At 49.3% G+C, this 18,651-nt stretch overlaps 2 protein-coding genes across 2 annotated transcripts in view; both read left to right on the top strand.

Annotated features, from left to right (window-relative positions):
* The first annotated feature begins 6 nt into the window (after positions 1 to 6).
* Positions 7 to 10,826, top strand: LOC119109781 (dehydrogenase/reductase SDR family member 4). The gene is made up of 9 exons (XM_037233534.1): positions 7 to 17; positions 297 to 392; positions 885 to 953; positions 1,712 to 1,889; positions 3,296 to 3,373; positions 3,802 to 3,948; positions 4,396 to 4,530; positions 5,043 to 5,098; positions 9,960 to 10,826. The coding sequence occupies exons 1-9, from the start codon at positions 7 to 9 to the stop codon at positions 10,087 to 10,089; spliced, it is 900 nt and encodes a 299-aa protein (XP_037089429.1). The 3' UTR covers positions 10,090 to 10,826.
* A 6,364-nt stretch (positions 10,827 to 17,190) lies between these two features.
* LOC119109092 (kazrin) overlaps positions 17,191 to 18,651 on the top strand; it is a 68,532-nt gene continuing 67,071 nt past the window's right edge. The window contains exon 1 of the mRNA XM_037232635.1: positions 17,191 to 17,363. The gene's annotated coding sequence lies outside the window, so the exon portion shown is untranslated. The remainder of the gene's footprint in view (positions 17,364 to 18,651) is intronic.

The following is an 18,651-nucleotide window of genomic DNA, read 5'->3' as shown; positions in this document are numbered from 1 at the left end:
TCCGGGATGGCTACAAGGTACGCCGAAAATAAATGTGCTTACTTCACCAAGTGTTAAATGACGTCTTTTCAATAAATAGAGCCAGCGATCATTTTTACATGATTTTCTTGTACAATAGGTGTTTATTAAAAATATTATAAAAAGTTTTGAACGTTATAATTATCTTTTTAAGCAAAACTATTCTTTTAAATGCAATAAAAAGTTCAATTTACTCAGAGGTTCGAAAGTTGGGACAAATCTAGCGCAGCAGGGACATTTATTCACGGTGAATTGGACCAGGCTGAACACAGCGTCAGATTGCAAGGAAACCGTCTAATAGTTTTGGTGGATTGCACCAGAGCATACATACGTAGCAGGATACGTGCAGTGTTGGAACAGTCATCGAGCCGGCTGTGGGTTTGCTGTGGTTTTTATGCACTTTTTGTGATTTGTCTGGACAAATAAGGAGCCAGATAAGTGTAAGGTAGCTTTGAAAAGCCCTCTTCATTGCTGTATGCCGAACGGCACAAGCCGAGCTCCATTATGAACTGTAATGGACCCTCTCCTAAAATGTTGATCAGTCACAGCTGTCACTGCTGTTGTGGAAAGCACCTGATGACAAGTGAAAATTTAAGCATACTTGCCTAGGCCATTTTGTGTCCAATGTAGCCATGTAAATGTCAGCATTACATTAACATCACCGCAGCCTGGAGACTGGATGTGCAAGTATGGCATGTGCAGTAGGGCATGGGGATGCATCCAGTCCAGATTGTCCAGATTTTATCACAGTTCCTATGTTGTTCCATCCCATATTTGCTTTGGTCCACCCAATGTGAGAATGTATGATATGTGTTGCTGTGGTTCCATGCAAAATCCTCATGCATGCATAAATATATGTTTCACAGGTCCTGGCAGAGCACCATGGCATCCAAGCTTGCTGGAAAAGTAGCAATTGTCACAGCATCAACAGCAGGGTATAATATTTTTTGTGATTTCTGTTAGAGTAAAAGTGTCAATGTGGCACAATGCATTAAGCCTCCAATGAGAAAGCACTGTTCCTTACCAAGCATAAATCTTATCAATAATCTAAGATAGGCCAGATATTTTGATGACTTCACATACATGGTGCTGTTTTTTCATGTTTCCTTGTTCTGCCCTAAAATATGTGGTGATTTGAACTGAATAAAGGCAAAGCAGATAAATGAAGGTAAAGCAGATTAGAAGTCCATAATTGTGGAAGCTGATCCATGCAAAAATTGTTTTTTTAGTTTTGTTTACCCAATGGCTCTGCCTTTCTGTAAAGTTTGTAACTTGTGTTCATGTCACATTACAAATAGTGTTGACATTCATGTATGTCAGAAATATATGTATGTTTATAATAGATAGATATCATATGTGAGCTGTTTGATTCATTCTGTATCTTGCTTTTGTTTTGAGTTGGAGTGCAAATTTGAATAGTGTGAGGACAGATTTGCAGTATGTCAATAATTGTGTAGGTAATGTAACAAATGTAAATGTTGGTGCCTGTGCCAAATTGTCTGAAAAGCAACACCCAACTCACAGTGTAATGACCAATGAATTGTGTATCTCTCTGTACTACTTGTGCACATGTATGATCATGTCTGTAGGCACATGTGTGCTCCCCATACATGCCCACATGCTTGGTCTCAAGCTCTGCACCAAATGCCCTGAGTATCAGTGACTGTTCCTGTGTGGGGCCGCACCTACACAGGATTGGCCTTTCGATCGCGCGTCGGCTGGGCCGCGATGGCGCGCGCGTGGTCGTCAGCAGCCGCAACCAGCAGAACGTGGATGCCACAGTCAGCGCGCTCAGCGAGGAGGGCCTGGAAGTGTCCGGCGTCAAGTGTCACGTGGGCAACCCGTCAGAGAGGCAGGCACTTGTGGAGCGGGTGAGGCAGGCCACAGTGCTTCGCTGGGATGTGGACCAGGTAGTGGTCGGGTCTCTGAAAACCGTACTCCAATCAAAAGGGGATCACAGGCGCCGCTAAGATAGGCTGGTATTGACCATCATCCTTTAGGTGACCCCTTAGCTGGCCCCTTGGCAGTCACATGGTGAATATTAACACGCGCTCGGGAGGGGGTCAAATTGACCCCCCCCCCCCCGAAGGTTTTTCCAGAATGGTTTCCAAACGGCGCGGCGTAGCCGCGCCAAATTTTGCATAGCTGTGACAATTGAATAGCTTATCGTTTGGCATAAAAAATTTATATGTACTTTGTAAGGTCGCTGACATTTTTTTGACACACATTGACACACACACAAGGTCGAAGGCAATTTTTAGGGAATCCTTCAATCTGATCAAACAATGGAGTGTTAAACAAAGCCATACATCTCTGAGATGCTTTCTTAGGTAATACAACAGTTGAATGAGCAAATTACACGGACCTGAGGTCCGGTATAAAGGTCACACCAAGGTTAACACAAACCTGTTTTGTTACTCTAGGGCTTGCTGAATGGAATAGTTTCTGGTGCTCATTTCGAGTTTACTGATAGCAGGAATGGCATCATACATCTTCCATGGACTTCTTAGAGGTCAGAATAGGTCATTGATCTAAAATGACCCAGGTCAACATTTTGTTTTAGGGATAATTTTTGTCGCTTAGTCAAATGCAAAACTCAAAGCAATCTTGTATGATTTTGGTCACCTTGACCTTTAAAAGGCCAAACAATGTCACTGACCATGAATGAGAATGTGACATTTTGCTTAGAAATGGTTATCTAGGTTCTGGGGGCACTTTGGAGATCAACCTGGAACTTGACCTTGTTTGACCTTTTTTGACCCGAGGGTCATGACCTAGAAACCTGAAAATTTGGCCTATGTGAGCTTTCGTACAGGTCAACACACCCTGTAAATTTGGTGTCTGTGGCTTTCTTAGTTCCAGAGATCTCAGGGGAGTCAAATTTACCTCCCCCCCCCCCCCCCCCCCACCCGAGTGAAGGGTATCTAGTCGGCCGCCCGGGCACATGTTAATGTTTAACGATGCTGTTCTCCTGGGCCTGCATGTACTCTGCTGGGTGTTTTGCCTCTGGATTTAGTGGGTAAAGCTTAACTTGCTGATTTTTTATCTCGATATCAACATTTCTTGGTCATCATCAGACAAATACTCAACTATGTCGTGGCCACAGTGACGTGCAATGTTGACCAGCGACCTATTATTTCAGTCATGCGTTATCTGCCGACGTACCCATATAACCACTTTTGTCCAGTCAGTTCTTAAGTTGCTCATCCAGAGCAGACCGCTTACTTTACTTACCCGTGTCTACGCGTTAGCCACCACTGTCTGTTCTATGTTGCAGGCGCTGGAGAAGTATGGTGGTATCGATATCCTTGTGTCCAACGCGGCCACCAACCCAGTGTTTGGCGGTCTCCTTGACGTGAGTATCTGTCCGCGTGGTGAATCGCCTGATCTGGGTAGCCGTCGAGTGCTACCCAGCCACGATGTCTTTGTCGACGTTCTATTAAACGCACGTGTAGTCATATCATGTTGCACGTCATATCAGTGCTCGTCGCTTGAGTCCCTGGCCTTGAACCGAAGTCTGTCGTTGCTTGAGTCTCTGGCCTTGAGCCGACGCCTGTCGTTGCCAGAGTCTCTGGCCTTAAGCCGACGCCTGTCGTTGCTTGAGTCTCTGGCCTTGAGCCGACGCCTGTCGTTGCTTGAGTCTCTGGCCTTGAGCTGACGCCTGTCGTTGCTTGAGTCTCTGGCCTTGAGCCGGCGCCTGTCGTTGCTTGAGTCTCTGGCCTTGAACCGAAGCCTGTCGTTGCTTGAGTCTCTGGCCTTGAGCTGACGCCTGCCGTTCGTCAGTGCCCGGAGGCCGGCTGGAACAAGATCTTCGACGTGAATGTCAAGTCAGCGTACCTGCTGACAAAGCTGGTGGTGCCGTACATGGAGCAGCGCGGTGGCGGCTCCATCGTCTTCATCGCCTCCGTGCTCGGCCAGATCCCGAACTCGGTCAGTGCCATCCCTATTTCGGTTAGTGTGATCCCTGACTCGGTTAGTGTGATCCGTGACTCGGTTAGTGTGATCCGTGACTCGGTCGGCGTGATCCCCATCTCGGTCAGTGTGATTCCTAACTCGGTCAGTGTGATCCCTAACTCGGTCAGTGTGATCCCTAACTCGGTCAGTGTGATCCCTAACTCGGTCAGTGTGCGCCGCCGGCCGGTATTTCCCGAGCCGACCCTTATTCCAGGCTATGTACTGGATGGAAAGGGCTATAACGCCTCAGAAACAGCACTGTCTTGGTGTTGAAGCTGCTAGTGGATCTGGTTTCACGAGATTTATCTTATATCTGTCGTTATATATACCTTGACAGTCATCCACGGGGGTGTCCACGCGTTTTCCCTGCCGGCTGTTAGCGTGGCCATCATTCGGCACCATCGTCCCGCGCTGCTCCGACAGATGCTGGCCGCCTACTCGGTCAGCAAGATGGCTCTGCTCGGCGTAAGCCAGGTCTACTCTAAGGAGTGTGCGCCCAAGAACATACGGGTCAACGCGGTGGCACCAGGCTTCATCAACACCAATTTCAGCTCTGTCGTGAGTATTCACCTGCCCGTGTGATTATTATAATGATGCATACATATGATGATGGCTTACCGTTAGTAATTATAATGTAGCGTAAGGACAAATGTGTTCCCTTATCATAATCTGCGCGAGCGTAAGACGTGATTTTGGACATTATTCACGACCCTTCTACAGTTTCCGGCGCTGAAAGCCAAGGACAGCTGCCTTTGAGCCATGTTTGAGCAAACCTTTTCCATAAATATATAATAGAAACATGCCGAGCGTCCAAGCGAGTCACGGAAAATGAAACGTTTTGTTTTATATGGCACGTTTTGGGCGTCTTGTCATTGGCTTGCATCACTCCGTTAGATTGCAGCAACAAGTTTCGCTGGTTTAACAGGTCATGTATCAGTTATATTCTTCCACAATGGATTGTTTATGCATGTGTCTAGTTGAGTTTATGGTATCACCCCAAGCGTGGACGTCAGGCACAGCCTTCACTGTCAACGTGTATTGGTCTTTTGATGTGCGTTGTCCTTCTTCAGTTGGTGAACACGGAGTCGATTCGGACCGGGATCGAGAACAGCATCTACATGCGCAGGTGAGTTGTGTGTAGCCACTGTCCTGCTGTGAGCTGGTGCGTTGGCACCCGCCGTTGGGTCACGGTGAACCGGTAGTCATGTGGGGAGTCATCATATCAGTCGATGCATTGACATGTTGTATTCATGACCCATTTGGGCCCTTGGCTAGACCTCGCGTCTAATGCCGAATGTTCTAGAACTTCTGCGGTTTCGAAATCGCTCATGGAAACTGGTTGGCGCAGGCTTATTTGTGTGGAAGGTCTATTATTGGTATGGGTGTGGTCGAGGTACTGCGGTAAGTGGTCGGTCCCAATGGTTTGTTCCTTGTTCACTTCCTGAAAGGTGGCAGCATGTTTTACTTATTCATGAAACTACGTTCCTTTTGGCAGATACTTGTCCTCCGCGCTGTAATGGCTGTGCCGTGTTAAACATCATATGGACCGAATTGGACCGACCGAAAAAGCAGCTGCGATACTTTCAATATGGCCGTTCGCGCCGCGTCGAAAGCGCTACGGTCGACGCCAAGACGTTAAAGTAACTTCTCGCTTCTTGGCCATTGGAAAACGAACTGAATATTGGGTGGGGGTAGGATTTAAGTGAAATTGTTATTGTGTAACTAATGTCCTGAACGACCCCGGCATAGTTTGCACGAAGTGGTCTGCCAAGCTAGCTGGCGTCAAAATCAGAAACAGAAGATTGTTATGTCTTAAAAATTGCAAAACCGTGAACTGCACTGAATGACCTTCGGAAGGGCCATCTCATTTTAAATCCCCATACAAATGTGGAACACTTCTGTTAAGGTGTAAGTGCTCAAAACTGCTCCGTTTTGTACCGCGGTTTCCGTCTTATTTTGCTGCAGAAGTATCTGTAATGACCCAAACACGGCAGGTCAGTGCTTGCATCACTTTACCGTTCTTGATGTAGCGGATGTACAACTCAGGCTCCAACAACAGGCTCCAAAGTTCTTACGTTGAGTTAACGACCTTTAGGATGCCAGGAGGTGGCGGTTAACCTCCGTTGCAGTGGTAAATAACGATTGCATAGAGGGTACTGAATATTTTGAGGCATACTCATATTCAAGGGTGTCAGGAGCTCGGACAGCTTCAGCAAAATACTTTACTTGAAAAAGAAAACCCATGCATCCAAAAAACGTTCCTGCAGACACTGCCACCAAACGTAAAACATGCAACAACAAACAAACCGTGATCTTTAGCCGCCACGGGCATGGCCTGAACCTCAGAGACGTCTATAACCTAAAAATGCTGTTTTACCCAGGTCCCATGATGGATGTTGTACGTTCAGCCTAGGACGAATGTTTTGAATGTGCAGCAATCGTAAGACCTTGGGGTCTTCATTGCCTTTGGCTGTTGGCATATATATATATATATATATATATATATATATATATATATATATATATATATATATATATATATATATATATCAAAGTTGGGTTATGTTGCGCTACGTTCCGTTGCTGCATGTCGATCTGCAATACGTTCTTCCAGTAGTGTGTACGCTCCCCGGAAACGTGCGTCACTGAGGTGTTTAATTAAACATGTCACGAATGTAACGCTTTGTTTCTCCCACATGAAAGGTTTCTGGACAAAGGCTATATGATATAATTATGCTATGTCCTTCTGCGTGCGTTTCCTTTGCAGTTCTTTCACACGTATATGACAAATATTATTCCCAGCTGGACACATTGTGGTCTCCAGCGCTGATCATGCTAGTATGGGTCAAACAGTGTCACTGTGAAAGAGGTTTCAAATGTACATAATTTGTTTGTTTTGCTTTTTACAAGTTCTACGTAGACCTATCGTTGCAGAAATCTGGAGACCCTCTGTGTCCAGAGCATCCATTCTCAAGGAAAAGGAGAGACATTTTGGTCGAACTACGCCTTCACGATTGTGGATCAGAAGATACTTGCACCGCTCTCGGCATCCGTAAAATAAGAGCCGCTTTGTTGGTAGCCATGGATTGCGCCGAATTGTAATTTAGTAAGATAGGAGCGGCCGTGGGTTTAAAGTAAAGCTCTGTGGTACTGTTTCCGTCGGGTTGAACTGCAAAGAGTGTGTTGAGAAATGCCCGCAAGTGTTGTGCCTTGCGTTCCGGTGTGAAAGAATTACGGGGGTGGTGTTGAGTGATTTTGGCAAAGCAGTCTGTCATAGCTAACGTTAACTCATAATGCTGGAAAATCAGAAGCTGAAGGCCTCTTTTCTGATGTCAAATACTTATGTTAAGAATGGCTGTAAAGGTGCCTTAAATAATGTAAGGTATTTCACACAGTTTGCCCAAATCTTGACGCTCCTTGCAGAAAACTTAAATGCACCTGAAATCCGTAAAGATGTGATGGTGTTTGCGTGGAAAACCGTCAATTTACCCCATTTTACGATAATACGAAAGTTTGATAGCGTAGAACTGCATACAACATCTTTACGCATGACATATAGGCACATAAAATCAGTTTGTAACATCTAAGATATCCTCCACTGGCGACATTAAATGTGTAAGAATTGTTAAAAACATTCGTGTATAAACGGCCAGGGTATGGTCTAACAATAACATCAGTGAGGCAAGCAAATGAAGCGTCGATTTCGGCTGATCAGCACGTGCGTTTCGCAACAGATAGCCGGGCTCCCCGTAACTGGCCCGGTTTACCTCAGTTTTTTCCAGTTTGCATGCGAGTCTGTGCCATTTTACAGCTTATGTCCCGCTTTAGACTGTACACGCCTGCTAGTAATTTAACGTGGGTGGTGTCGATCTAATGGCATGATACATGTATGCTAACACATGTCATCGACACATATGCATTGAATGTGAGAGAGCCACCTCCTAAGACACTTCTTTCGCGCTTGTACATGACATTTTCCTTTTTCGTTGAGCCCCCGCGAAGGTTTGATGTACCCAGCACATCAGTCCACTTTTCTCTCTGAGCCTCCTGTTTATGTACCCAGCACATCAGTCCACTTTTCTCTCTGAGCCTCCTGTTTATGTACCCAGCACATCAGTCCACTTTTCTCTCTGAGCCTCCTGTTTATGTACCCAGCACATCAGTCCACTTTTCTCTCTGAGCCTCCTGTTTATGTACCCAGCACATCAGTCCACTTTTCTCTCTGAGCCTCCTGTTTATGTACCCAGCACATCAGTCCACTTTTCTCTCTGAGCCTCCTGTTATGTACCCAGCACATCAGTCCACTTTCTCTCTGAGCCTCCTGTTTATGTACCCAGCACATCAGTCCACTTTTCTCTTTGAGCCTCCTATTTATGTACCCAGCACATCAGTCCTCTTTTCTCTCTGAGCCTCCTATTTATCACAGTTATGCTCCACACCCTCTCCAAGCCAACAAATTTTGCACCATTGAGTGGCCCAGTGAGTTAAAATGGATGGATACGGTGTAGTCCACCCAGGCTCTTGTCGTCCTTACAGTCAATAAATGGTTTGCAAGCGGGTACATAAAGTCCCCTCCGTTTCCCCGATATAACATGCACATTTACTCACGTTACAACGAACATCATATGTAACGTTGCTTGTTTTACAGCCAATCGTCCGATCATACGTGTACGTTGTAGGTCTCTTTACTAAATCGTGATCCTAATAAATCCACCGACAGGTGATGCAGTTTCTTTCCATGCGCCTGTCTGCTCCTCGCTCGACTGTCCATGGCTTTTTTTGCATGTATTAATCGGCCTTCAGGCTCGACCTTCTTCGGTAGGATACCAGGGGTTGGTTAATAAATATTTTCCGCACGTGTTTGGAGTGATTCAAAACGAGTTGTTTGGTTGTAAGTATTTGTCTAATGCTGAGCATGCCCCTGGAGTAAGTTATAACGAGGGGGACCTGGGTCAACACCTTTCATTCTTGCTCTGCTTGTTGCAGCCAAACAGATGTTCACGCTCAATTTTGTAGGCCCTAGCAAAGCTATTGTTTATTAATCTGTCGGGGTACGTCGTTGTTTTGAAGCCTAGCTTTCAGATCTTGTCCATGCCGAATGTGTTTATCTTAGCCACTGTGAATTGTTTTCAACCGCATGTCTGATCCAAGAGGCCCGTCATTTTTGGTATGGTAACGGTGGTCTGATGACGAAAGGAGATAGTGTTTTCTGTCGGATGGTTTTGAGAACAAATCAGCTTGGGTGTGACCGTATTTTAGCCGCACAATTACGTCTAAGAATTTTATGTCGGTTTCGGCATAACGAAGGACAGCTTAAGTTTATGTGTGTATGCTGTTTGCGACGTGATTTTTATGATTATTTTTTAGTTATGTTTATAATATTATATTATTTGGGGCTATTTTGTAGTGCTTTCTGACCATGTTTCTATACTCAAGAAATGTTTCGAGATATCTGAAGTGAACTGGCGGTTTGAGGTCCGATTTCTGTGAAGTTGTTATTCCCACGCCCCCAAATACTCTACGCAAAATTTAGGTATCAATATATCAGTGTGACACCGTGTCATTTACAGTGCATCACACTGTTATTCACACGATTAATTCAGCTGCACCGTCAGTGGATTATTTCAACGGTCATTGGGTCAAGCGGGCCAGGCTCAGACACGTGCGATTATGTCACGCTTACGGGTGGCACATCAAACTGATTGAGAAGAAGCATTCCTTAAACTGGATTTTACACGGGCAGGATGGTAGGTTTAGGATCTTTTCAACTTGTAGTAAGAATTCTGGTCCCAAGGCCATGGATGCCAAACAATCGAGGCTTTACTGTCCGCCTGAGCCGATGTTCCGGGCATGCTGTCCACACTCTAGGCTCGTGACGTTTGTGTGGCGTTCGTGTTCGTGACGCTCGTGACCCGGTGTTCTGAAGAGCGCACGCGGATCGAGGATAGGAGGATAGGAGGACCCAGGCTACCCTCGATGTTCGGCAGGATTGGGGAGCCGGACGAGGTTGCCGGCATCACGTCCTTCCTCTGCTCCGACGACGCCTCGTACATCACCGGCGCGGTGATGAACGTGAACGGCGGCCTAGGCGACACCATGGGCAGCAGCTCGCTGTAGTGTCCAGTGCGGGCTGCGAGCCCCAACAGAAGCGGTGGTGACCGTCAGCCGTCGGCAGGGCGCGCTCGCGACGGCGCTCGGCGGACGCGCGCCCCGCTCGGCGCAGGGTGGCCTTAGCAGAGCGTGTAGTGGGATCGTACTGCCTGCGCACTAGTATGGACTATTCACGGGTGGGGCAGGAGAGTGTGTGTATCGAGTTAAACTGTCTGCAACATGCTATTGATCGGTATTAACCAGAGCGCACGGCTAGATGTCGGTACGCCGGCTTGTGTGTCATGAAAGGGGGTGTTCAACTTAGCTATTGATCGGTTTGTAGGGATTGTCGTTGGGTGATTGTTGGTGTCTGTGCAACTGTTGCGTATTCATGCGTCATAGGCGTCCTCGTTGTTGACCAGCATTAATATGCTTCATGTGTGGCTTCATCTCAGGAAAAGCCTTCCGTAGAGCGAATTTTCTGCCGCTGAGGAGGTTTTATACTGTGCAATATGCAAGCGTCGAGTCCATTTCGGGCGCAGGCCTGCTTGATGAACTTAGGATGCGTCGTATATCTAAACATTAGAACGGTGACAACATGAAAGCGTGACACTTCTACCATGATTTTGGTTTTCATTTTCGTCATTGTATTTCGTGGAGCCTTCACCAACGTAAAAGCAATTGGTGTTGTAGCAATTTTGATATTCCTCTCCCTCTGTTGTATCCAATACACGTTTGATACCATGCCACTGTGCGTGGTGGTAATGAAATGTATTCTGTGACATGAGTGGGCTGTGATGAAACACGGCGCATGCAGTTGGGCTGGGTCGGCTTCAGTGGGCCGTTGGCAGTAGACGGCGGTGTACTAGCAGTGAGGCATGTGCCTGGAGCCACCAAAACGACCTCAGGATCCGAATAACAGACAGCCCTATGGGATCTTGGGTCCATCCTTGGGATCCAGACGAATGTCTGCCAGCAGTATGCAGGGAAAGCAACGTTACAAGGAATGTACCACATTTAAAGATATTGAAGCAAGCATCAGACGTGATGAAATGAGCTAACTTATAGCTGTTTGTAAACTTTTAATAGGGAAAGGCTGCCGCAGATAGCACAATTTCTCCGTTTAGTTAACGTGCTCCTCAATGCGTCATTGTTACCTTGCATCACCGTACTCTGCACGGCGATGTTTGAGAGCCAGTTGACGGCTATTTGATCTGGAAATTGTGCTCGCCAACGCCAGATTTGAACGCCATGTGTGAACGCCAGATTTGAACGACTTGACAATTATACGGAATGACATGATTTGAATGACGTTACTAAGGCAGTATGGATGCCTGGTTGCCATTGAAATAGTGAACCATACTCTGGACAATGGATAAATAGCTAATGAACGGGACTATGCACTGCACCGAATGATCTTGAAGATGTTTTTTCTGTCCAAAACCCCATACAAATGTGGAAAATATTGTTTGATCCCAGCAGATATCGTGTAAAATGCATTTTCCATGGGTGTACACCATGTACTAATTCTTGAATTTGTTTTGTCGAGCTTTCCTCCTTTTCCGATTGGTTGGTCAGCGTTAACTGTGACAGGCCATTGCGTCACGAGCGCTGCGAATAATCATTGTGCTGCCGGATATAAAGTACATTTGTAAGGGATTAATTATGAACGGTTCAGGGTCGCTGAGCAGCTGATAAGTTTTGTTGCATGTAGATAAGACAAACCTGTTAGCCTTATTCCTCGTAAGATGATTAGGAGAAACGGGGGATAAATCTATTACCATTTCGGCCACATGCTTTTATCGAAATAAATGTCGGCTGTAAATGCAAAATTGCTAGACGATCTCGCTCTTTTTTGACGACGAGTCACAGTCTTTACAAGTCACCAGCATTCCGGTCATTAAACAGGGAGCGATTGCCAGCTTCTTACAACAGCAGTGTAGAAAGTGCATTGCTATAAATAGGACCGCATGCTTGTCATCACCTTGTGCGCTGCCGGAGGTGCGAGTAAATTTCCGTTGAGTGGTTATTCGTCACAATATGTTAGTCATTTTAACTTAATGTGGGCCGGTTCATCAGGATAAGGAAATGGTAAACTGCCAGCCTGCGAAATAACCTTGAGTCAAATGCTTGCGATTGTGCATTATTAAATGGTATCATCCTCTGCACACCGCGATGCATCTGAAACTTGAAACCCGTGCAACCTGGAAGTCTGATTCAATCCCGAATTGACGAACTCCTAAAATGACAGGAGAACGCAGCTCTTAAAAGGCATTGGCCACACGATTCCAGATAAAGCTCACACTCGTTCCTAATGATGTCATGAAAAGCGCAAGGCTGTCAAAAACAGTATCACTGTTTTTGACACCGACACCAATAAATGATGTCTGCCGATTATCTAGTTTAACTAAGCATGACTGCCTTTGATGTCAGGTAATATCTCTGAAAAAAATAGCAGTGAGCCCATTTACATGCATCGCATTTCTACGCGCCCGTCGGCCGCAGTGTGTAACATCCTCGCAAAAATAGCGTATATTTGCCGCGCAGAGACACCAGTCGTCATAGCGGAAGCGCAAATTCGGTAGAGCGCTCAAGTATACTGACCACATTTGTGATGTGGCGAGACGCGTAGTGATAGGTTCGTCTTCCAGAATGAATGTTCATGTATGGCTCACCAACGAAGGCCATTTGGCCGCCGGCCTGGTAGTGGCCGCTTGGTCGCAGCGGAGCCGACAGTCGCGTAGTCGCAGGGCACGCTTAAGGTCCTTTCGTTCTAATGGAACAAGGGGTCGAGGCAAACTGGATCTGTTGAAGATGTATTGCAATAATGGGATGGTAGGTTAAGAGTGCTGGCAGTATGTTCAGCAAAAATCTGATGAAAAGGATGTCCAGGCAAAATTTTGTCTTCTGCATGGCTTCTCATTCTGTAACTGAACTGTACCAGTAATCTGAAGTATTGTTGCCGCGTCAAAATAAACCATTGTTGCCCTGTTTTGCTGTCTTATGAGATATATCTGTCTATCTGTCTATCCTACAATAAAGAATCGGTAGCGACAATATCATGTTAAGTTGCTGGAAAACACGCCTTGGTTTACATTTGACGGACCTCAATGGAAGTTACTTCTCATTTGAGGCCATAATATTGAGGTTGCGGCTTCAACTTACTTAGCTGCACCGTCCATGGCGACGCCACTACGAGGAAATATCAGAGAAGATGGTCTTTATGTAACGGTGAACTCTTACGATTTTGTAATATTTCACCCCAAGATATTGGGGGCAAGGGGAATATCAAAAGCATGCACATCGACACCCGTGCTTTGGCAAGATATTTTCCGCTTATACATGGACCATTAAAGAGAACGGCATTATGTGCTTTGAATAGCTTCCAGTTAAGTTTTTTTATCTTTTGAATGGTACTTTTGTCCGTCAAAATCAAAAGTAGCTCACCAAGAGACATGTGTCGTCTTATATATTCATGATTTAATACACGTCCTGGCGACGGGTTAAATACCCTTTGCTCGGATCGGGGGTCAATTTGACCCCTTGAGATATCAGGAAGTAAGAGAGTTGGAGACACCAAATTAAAGGGTGTATTTGCCTGTATGTGAGCTCACTTGCGTCAAAATTTCAGGTTTCTAGGTCATGACATTCGGGTCAAATAAGGCAAAAAGGTCAAACTACAGATGGCGTTCAAAGTGCCCCCAAACGTCCTCGTGCAACCGCCGTGAACCTAGATAATTGTTCGAAGCAAAAGGTCATTGGTGCTCATGCAGTGTCAGCGACTTTGTTTAATATTTAAAAAGTCATGGTGACCAAAATCATGCATGGCTTCTTTGATTTTGAGTCGGAATAGGCGTCAAGGATTGCGCTAGGCGGTATATCCCTGAGAACAACATGTTGACCTGTGTCTTTTTGAGACAATGACCCAATCTTATCTTTAAGAAGTTTATTGAAGATGTGTAATGCAGTACCTGTTATAAGTAAATCCAAAGTGAGCACCAGAAACTGCCTCATACCGCGAGCTTTCGAGTAAAAAACAGCTTGGTTTTGACCTTGGTCTGGCCTTTACACCTGACCCTAGGCCAAGGGAAATGTGTATAGAGACTGACGACAGGGTGACGAGCAGTAGCCGGTGTAGGCGACCTCAGACGACAAAGGCAAGCCGACGTAGTCCCACATCGGCTCCGGTCCGTGGCTAGGCGACCTTCCCGACGTAGTCCCACATCGGCTCGGGTCCGTGGTGAGGCGACCTTCCTGACGTAGTCCCACATCGGCCCCGGTCCGTGGTGAGGGGACCTGGCCGACACAGTCCCACATTGGCTCCGGTCCGTGGTGAGGGGACCTGGCCGACACAGTCCCACATTGGCTCCGGTCCGTGGTGAGGGGATCTGGCCGGCGCGGTCCCACATTGGCTCCGGTCCGTGGTAGGGACCTTCCCGACGCAGTCCCACATTGGCTCCGGTCCGTGGTGAGGGGACCTGGCCGGCGCAGTCCCACATCGGCCACGGTCCGTGGTGGGGGACCTGGCCGGCGCAGTCTCACATTGGCTCCGGTCCGTGGCGAGGGGACGTGGCCGACGCATTCCCACATCGGCCCCCTTCCGTGGTGAGGGGACCTGGCCGATGCTCCACATCAGCTCCGGTCCGTGGTGTGCCGATCTGTAGCACAATTTTGACCGAGCGACGGCTACCCGATGCTCTCCGCGATGGTGATTATCCGAGCTCATGAGCATCCGTAGCATCATGACCATCATACGGCCGTGTGTTCGCAGCTGTCCGAGCTTGACACAACCGTCTGGCGGCCGGACGTTGATGACTATCCGAGCTCGACACGACCGTCTGGCGGCCGGATGTTGACGGCTATCCGTGCTCGACACGACCGTCTGGCGGCCGGATGTTGACGACTATCCGAGCTCGACACGACCGTCTGGCGGCCGGACACAGAACGCGCCTCATATCAAAGGGCTGTCAGACGCTTCGCCGAGAACGAGCCACGGCACGGGGCGTCTTGTTAAAGACATGATGCCTGATTGAGTCATGTCAATCACTTTCCTTTCCCTTCCCCCAGAAAATGGAGTAATTCGAGCCCATTGCACATGTAAGCCTTGGGTGCATCAGTGGTTAGTTTTCGCTGCATGTTGCAGCCAGTGCGTTCCGGCAGCGCGATGTTTCGCCGTCATTATGCCGTCGTCCAGATACGGGAGACTTCCTGATTCCTATAAGGCTGTCTAATGTTTATGTTTTGTGCATGCCATTGGTCTCTGTCTTAAATCCATTATCAGCAAATAGCATTGCCCCTCCCCACCCTCTTGCCCCTTTCTGTATCCTCCGCCCCTACCCACCCGCTCACCCCCTTCTCGCCAACTAACGCCATCCCCTGCCCCTCCCCACCCGCTCGCGCCCCGTCGTCAGCTGAAGCCATGCTCTACCCCCCACCCCCACCCGCCCGCCCCCTTCTATATCCCCTGCTCCTACCCACCTACTCGCCCCCTTCTTGTCAGTTGAAGCCATCCCCTGACCACCTGATCACCCTCTTCCCGTCAGCTGAAGCCACTCCCTCCCCTCCCCACCCGCTTGCCCCCCTTCTCGGCAGGTGAAGCCAGACTTTCATCATGGTGGGGTGCAAATCATTAGCGTGTAGGCACCATAGGAGCTGCTGGGGTGGTATACTGTCGTCTTGTCATTCAGACTAGCGGGGCCAGTCTACCACTGCTGCGAGCCGACCTCCACGGTCATGTACAGCGAGGTCAGTCGACGACTGCTGCCAGCCGACCCGCACTGTCATGTACAGCAGGGTCAGTCGACCACTACTGCCAGCCGACCCGCACTGTCATGTACAGCAGGGTCAGTCGACCACTGCTGCCAGCCGACCGGCACTGTCACGTGGAGCAGGGTCAGTCGACCACTACTGCCAGCCGACCCGCACTGTCATGTACAGCAGGGTCAGTCGACCACTGCTGCCAGCCGACCCGCACTGTCATGTAGAGCAGGGTCAGTCGACTACTGCTGCCAGCCGACCCGCATTGTCATGTAGAGCAGGGTCAGTCGACCACTGCTGCCAGCCGACCCGTACTGTCATGTAGAGCAGGGTCAGTCGACCACTGCTGCCAGCCGACCCGCACTGTCATGTACAGCAGGGCCAGTCGACCACTGCTGCCAGCCGACCCGCACTGTCATGTACAGCAGGGTCAGTCGACTACTGCTGCCAGCCGACCCGCACTGTCATGTAGAGCAGGGTCAGTCGACCACTGCTGCCAGCCGACCGGCACTGTCATGTGGAGCAGGGTCAGTCGACCACTACTGCCAGCCGACCCGCACTGTCATGTACAGCAGGGTCAGTCGACCACTGCTGCCAGCCGACCGGCACTGTCATGTGGAGCAGGGTCAGTCGACCACTGCTGCCAGCCGACCCGCACTGTCATGTAGAGCAGGGTCAGTCGACCACTGCTGCCAGCCGACCCGCACTGTCATGTAGAGCAGTGTCAGTCGACCACTGCTGCCAGCCGACCCGCACTGTCATGTACAGCAGGGTCAGTCGACCACTGCTGCCAGCCGACCCGCACTGTCATGTGTGACAAGGCACCGTGCAGGGTGACGGGACTAGTTGAACAGCTGCTTCCTGCGGAGTGGCATGTTGCCGAACTTTGTCGACGGTTCGTCGCACGCGACGGTTAGATCCCGGAAGTCGGCCTGGCGGCGGAAGGCATGGTGAGACGGCTTGAGTCGGGCTGGCCGGTCCTTTTCCTGACGTCCGTATGTGTCCACATGGGTGGCCAGCCGGCTTGAATCGGCCAGGCGGTACCATTCCGCATCTGGCTGATTTTGCCGCCCAACCATACTCTTTTGTCAGATACTAGACTCGGTCACTGCCCCGCCTCTGGGGCGCGGCAGTTACCCCAATCTGCCTGCAGGACGCTCCCCGCCGTCAGATAGGCGCCTCTGGCGGCCGGCCGGCGCGGCGGACGCGTTCTGTTGCAGCCGTATTGATCGGCGGAGCGGCGTATTGACTGCGACGAGCGCGGCGCGCCGCGCCGGCCGCCGCGCGGCCGCCGCCGGGGGGCGGCGCGCGGCGGCCGGCGCACGGCGCGGGGGCGGCGGCGCGCCGCTACCAGACCGCCAGCGAGCGCTGTGTCGCCGGGCGCTGAGCCGGCTGCCGGGCGGTGCAGGTGTGCCTGTGTGTACGCGCGCGCGCGCGCTGGTGTTGTGACGTCGTTGAGGACGCTGGTAAAGGGCTGATCAGCTGCGGCTGAGCCTGGCTGTGCGGCGAGCGGATCAGCAGCAGCAGCAGCGGGATCCATCAGGGTAAGTGGGCTCAGGTGCCGCTCTCCGCTCATGATGTCTTACGCAGTGTAGCAACGTGTCGCAAATGTGTTTGCAGGATTAATGACGGACAGGGTCCCGATCAAAATGGCAATCAGAGGCTCAGCTTATTAAGGGTTGCGGCCTTAAATACTCAGTATTTTTCCTCTTTGAGTTGTCACGTGAGCCGTATGAAGTTTTCCCCAGAAGTTGCAGGGAATAAAGGTGATTTCACAGTTATCAAGCACGATCCTAGGTGTAAACAATATTCACCAATACACAGAACTAAGCGTTTCCTGTTCGAACGGGGAATGGCTTGTTGTCGTCTGAACTCTTGCTGTTCCACCGGGAAAGGCTCACTGTTGCCTGACGAATATTGCAGTACCTATGCCGATATGTGACATTAGGTTGTGCTAGGTACGATACAAATACCTGGGGGTACTATTCGACTAGTTTTCACGGCTGTAATTATCACCCCAAGTACAACTGATGGGCGAGATCAAAATACCACTGTGCGCGTTGGTATAGTTAAAGGCTTGATATGCGTCGTTAAGCCATCGCGATAAGCCACATATTCCTTACGATGCTGGTCATCTATAGCATCACACTTTCATTTGTCCGAGTTTCCCTGTTCCGTCTTGATGTTCCAGCGGCGTGTTGGCCCACGATAGCAAAAACAATTCATCGAGAGGGTGTTTGCATTTGCACAATTCGGGGTCAAGGAGGTTAGGTGTGTAACATATAATTGGTGACCTTGTTCTTGATCCGATGTTCTTGCAACATGCAGGAAAGCGTGAAACGCATCTGTAGCAAAACAGCACGTATGCTACGCAGACAATAATGCATAATGCCTTCCTGTGCACCTGATTTTACATTACACATGCCGAAGCCGACCCACTAACGGCTGACCCAGCCACCGCTGTAACGAACGTTACTCAGACACTGCTGTGACGTGCGTCACAGCAGCGCCTGTCCCGAGCCCCGGCGTCGGATCGACGACAGTGTGTCACTGACACCGCGTGACCTCCCGCTGATAACCGACGAGGGCGTGTCAGCGACGCGCCGTAGCCTCGCCGCCGGGAGCTAACGGCGGCGTGTCAGTGACAACACGTGACGCGGCCTGGTGATGGCTGCAGGGGGACGGTGCCGGACCACTTCCCGACGCTGTCGCCGCCGGGAGCTAACGGCGGCGTGTCAGTGACAACACGTGACGCGGCCTGGTGATGGCTGTAGGGGAACGGTGCCGGGCCACTCCACAACGCTGTCGCAGCCGGGGGCCGCAGTGCAGTGC

Source organism: Pollicipes pollicipes, unplaced genomic scaffold (genome assembly GCF_011947565.3).
Source record: "Pollicipes pollicipes isolate AB1234 unplaced genomic scaffold, Ppol_2.1 Scaffold_7231;HRSCAF=8579_pilon_pilon_pilon, whole genome shotgun sequence".
Classification (NCBI taxonomy): Eukaryota; Metazoa; Arthropoda; class Thecostraca; order Pollicipedomorpha; family Pollicipedidae; genus Pollicipes; species Pollicipes pollicipes.
The sequence above is the reverse complement of the archived record's forward strand: the minus strand, read 5'-3'. Positions and strand labels throughout refer to the sequence as shown.

Coding starts and splice junctions, on each gene's coding strand:
- LOC119109781 (XM_037233534.1), top strand. Junction 393..884: donor GAACAGTCATCGAGCCGGCT/GTGGGTTTGCTG, acceptor TATGTTTCACAG/GTCCTGGCAGAGCACCATGG. Junction 3,949..4,395: donor TCGGCCAGATCCCGAACTCG/GTCAGTGCCATC, acceptor CTGCTCCGACAG/ATGCTGGCCGCCTACTCGGT.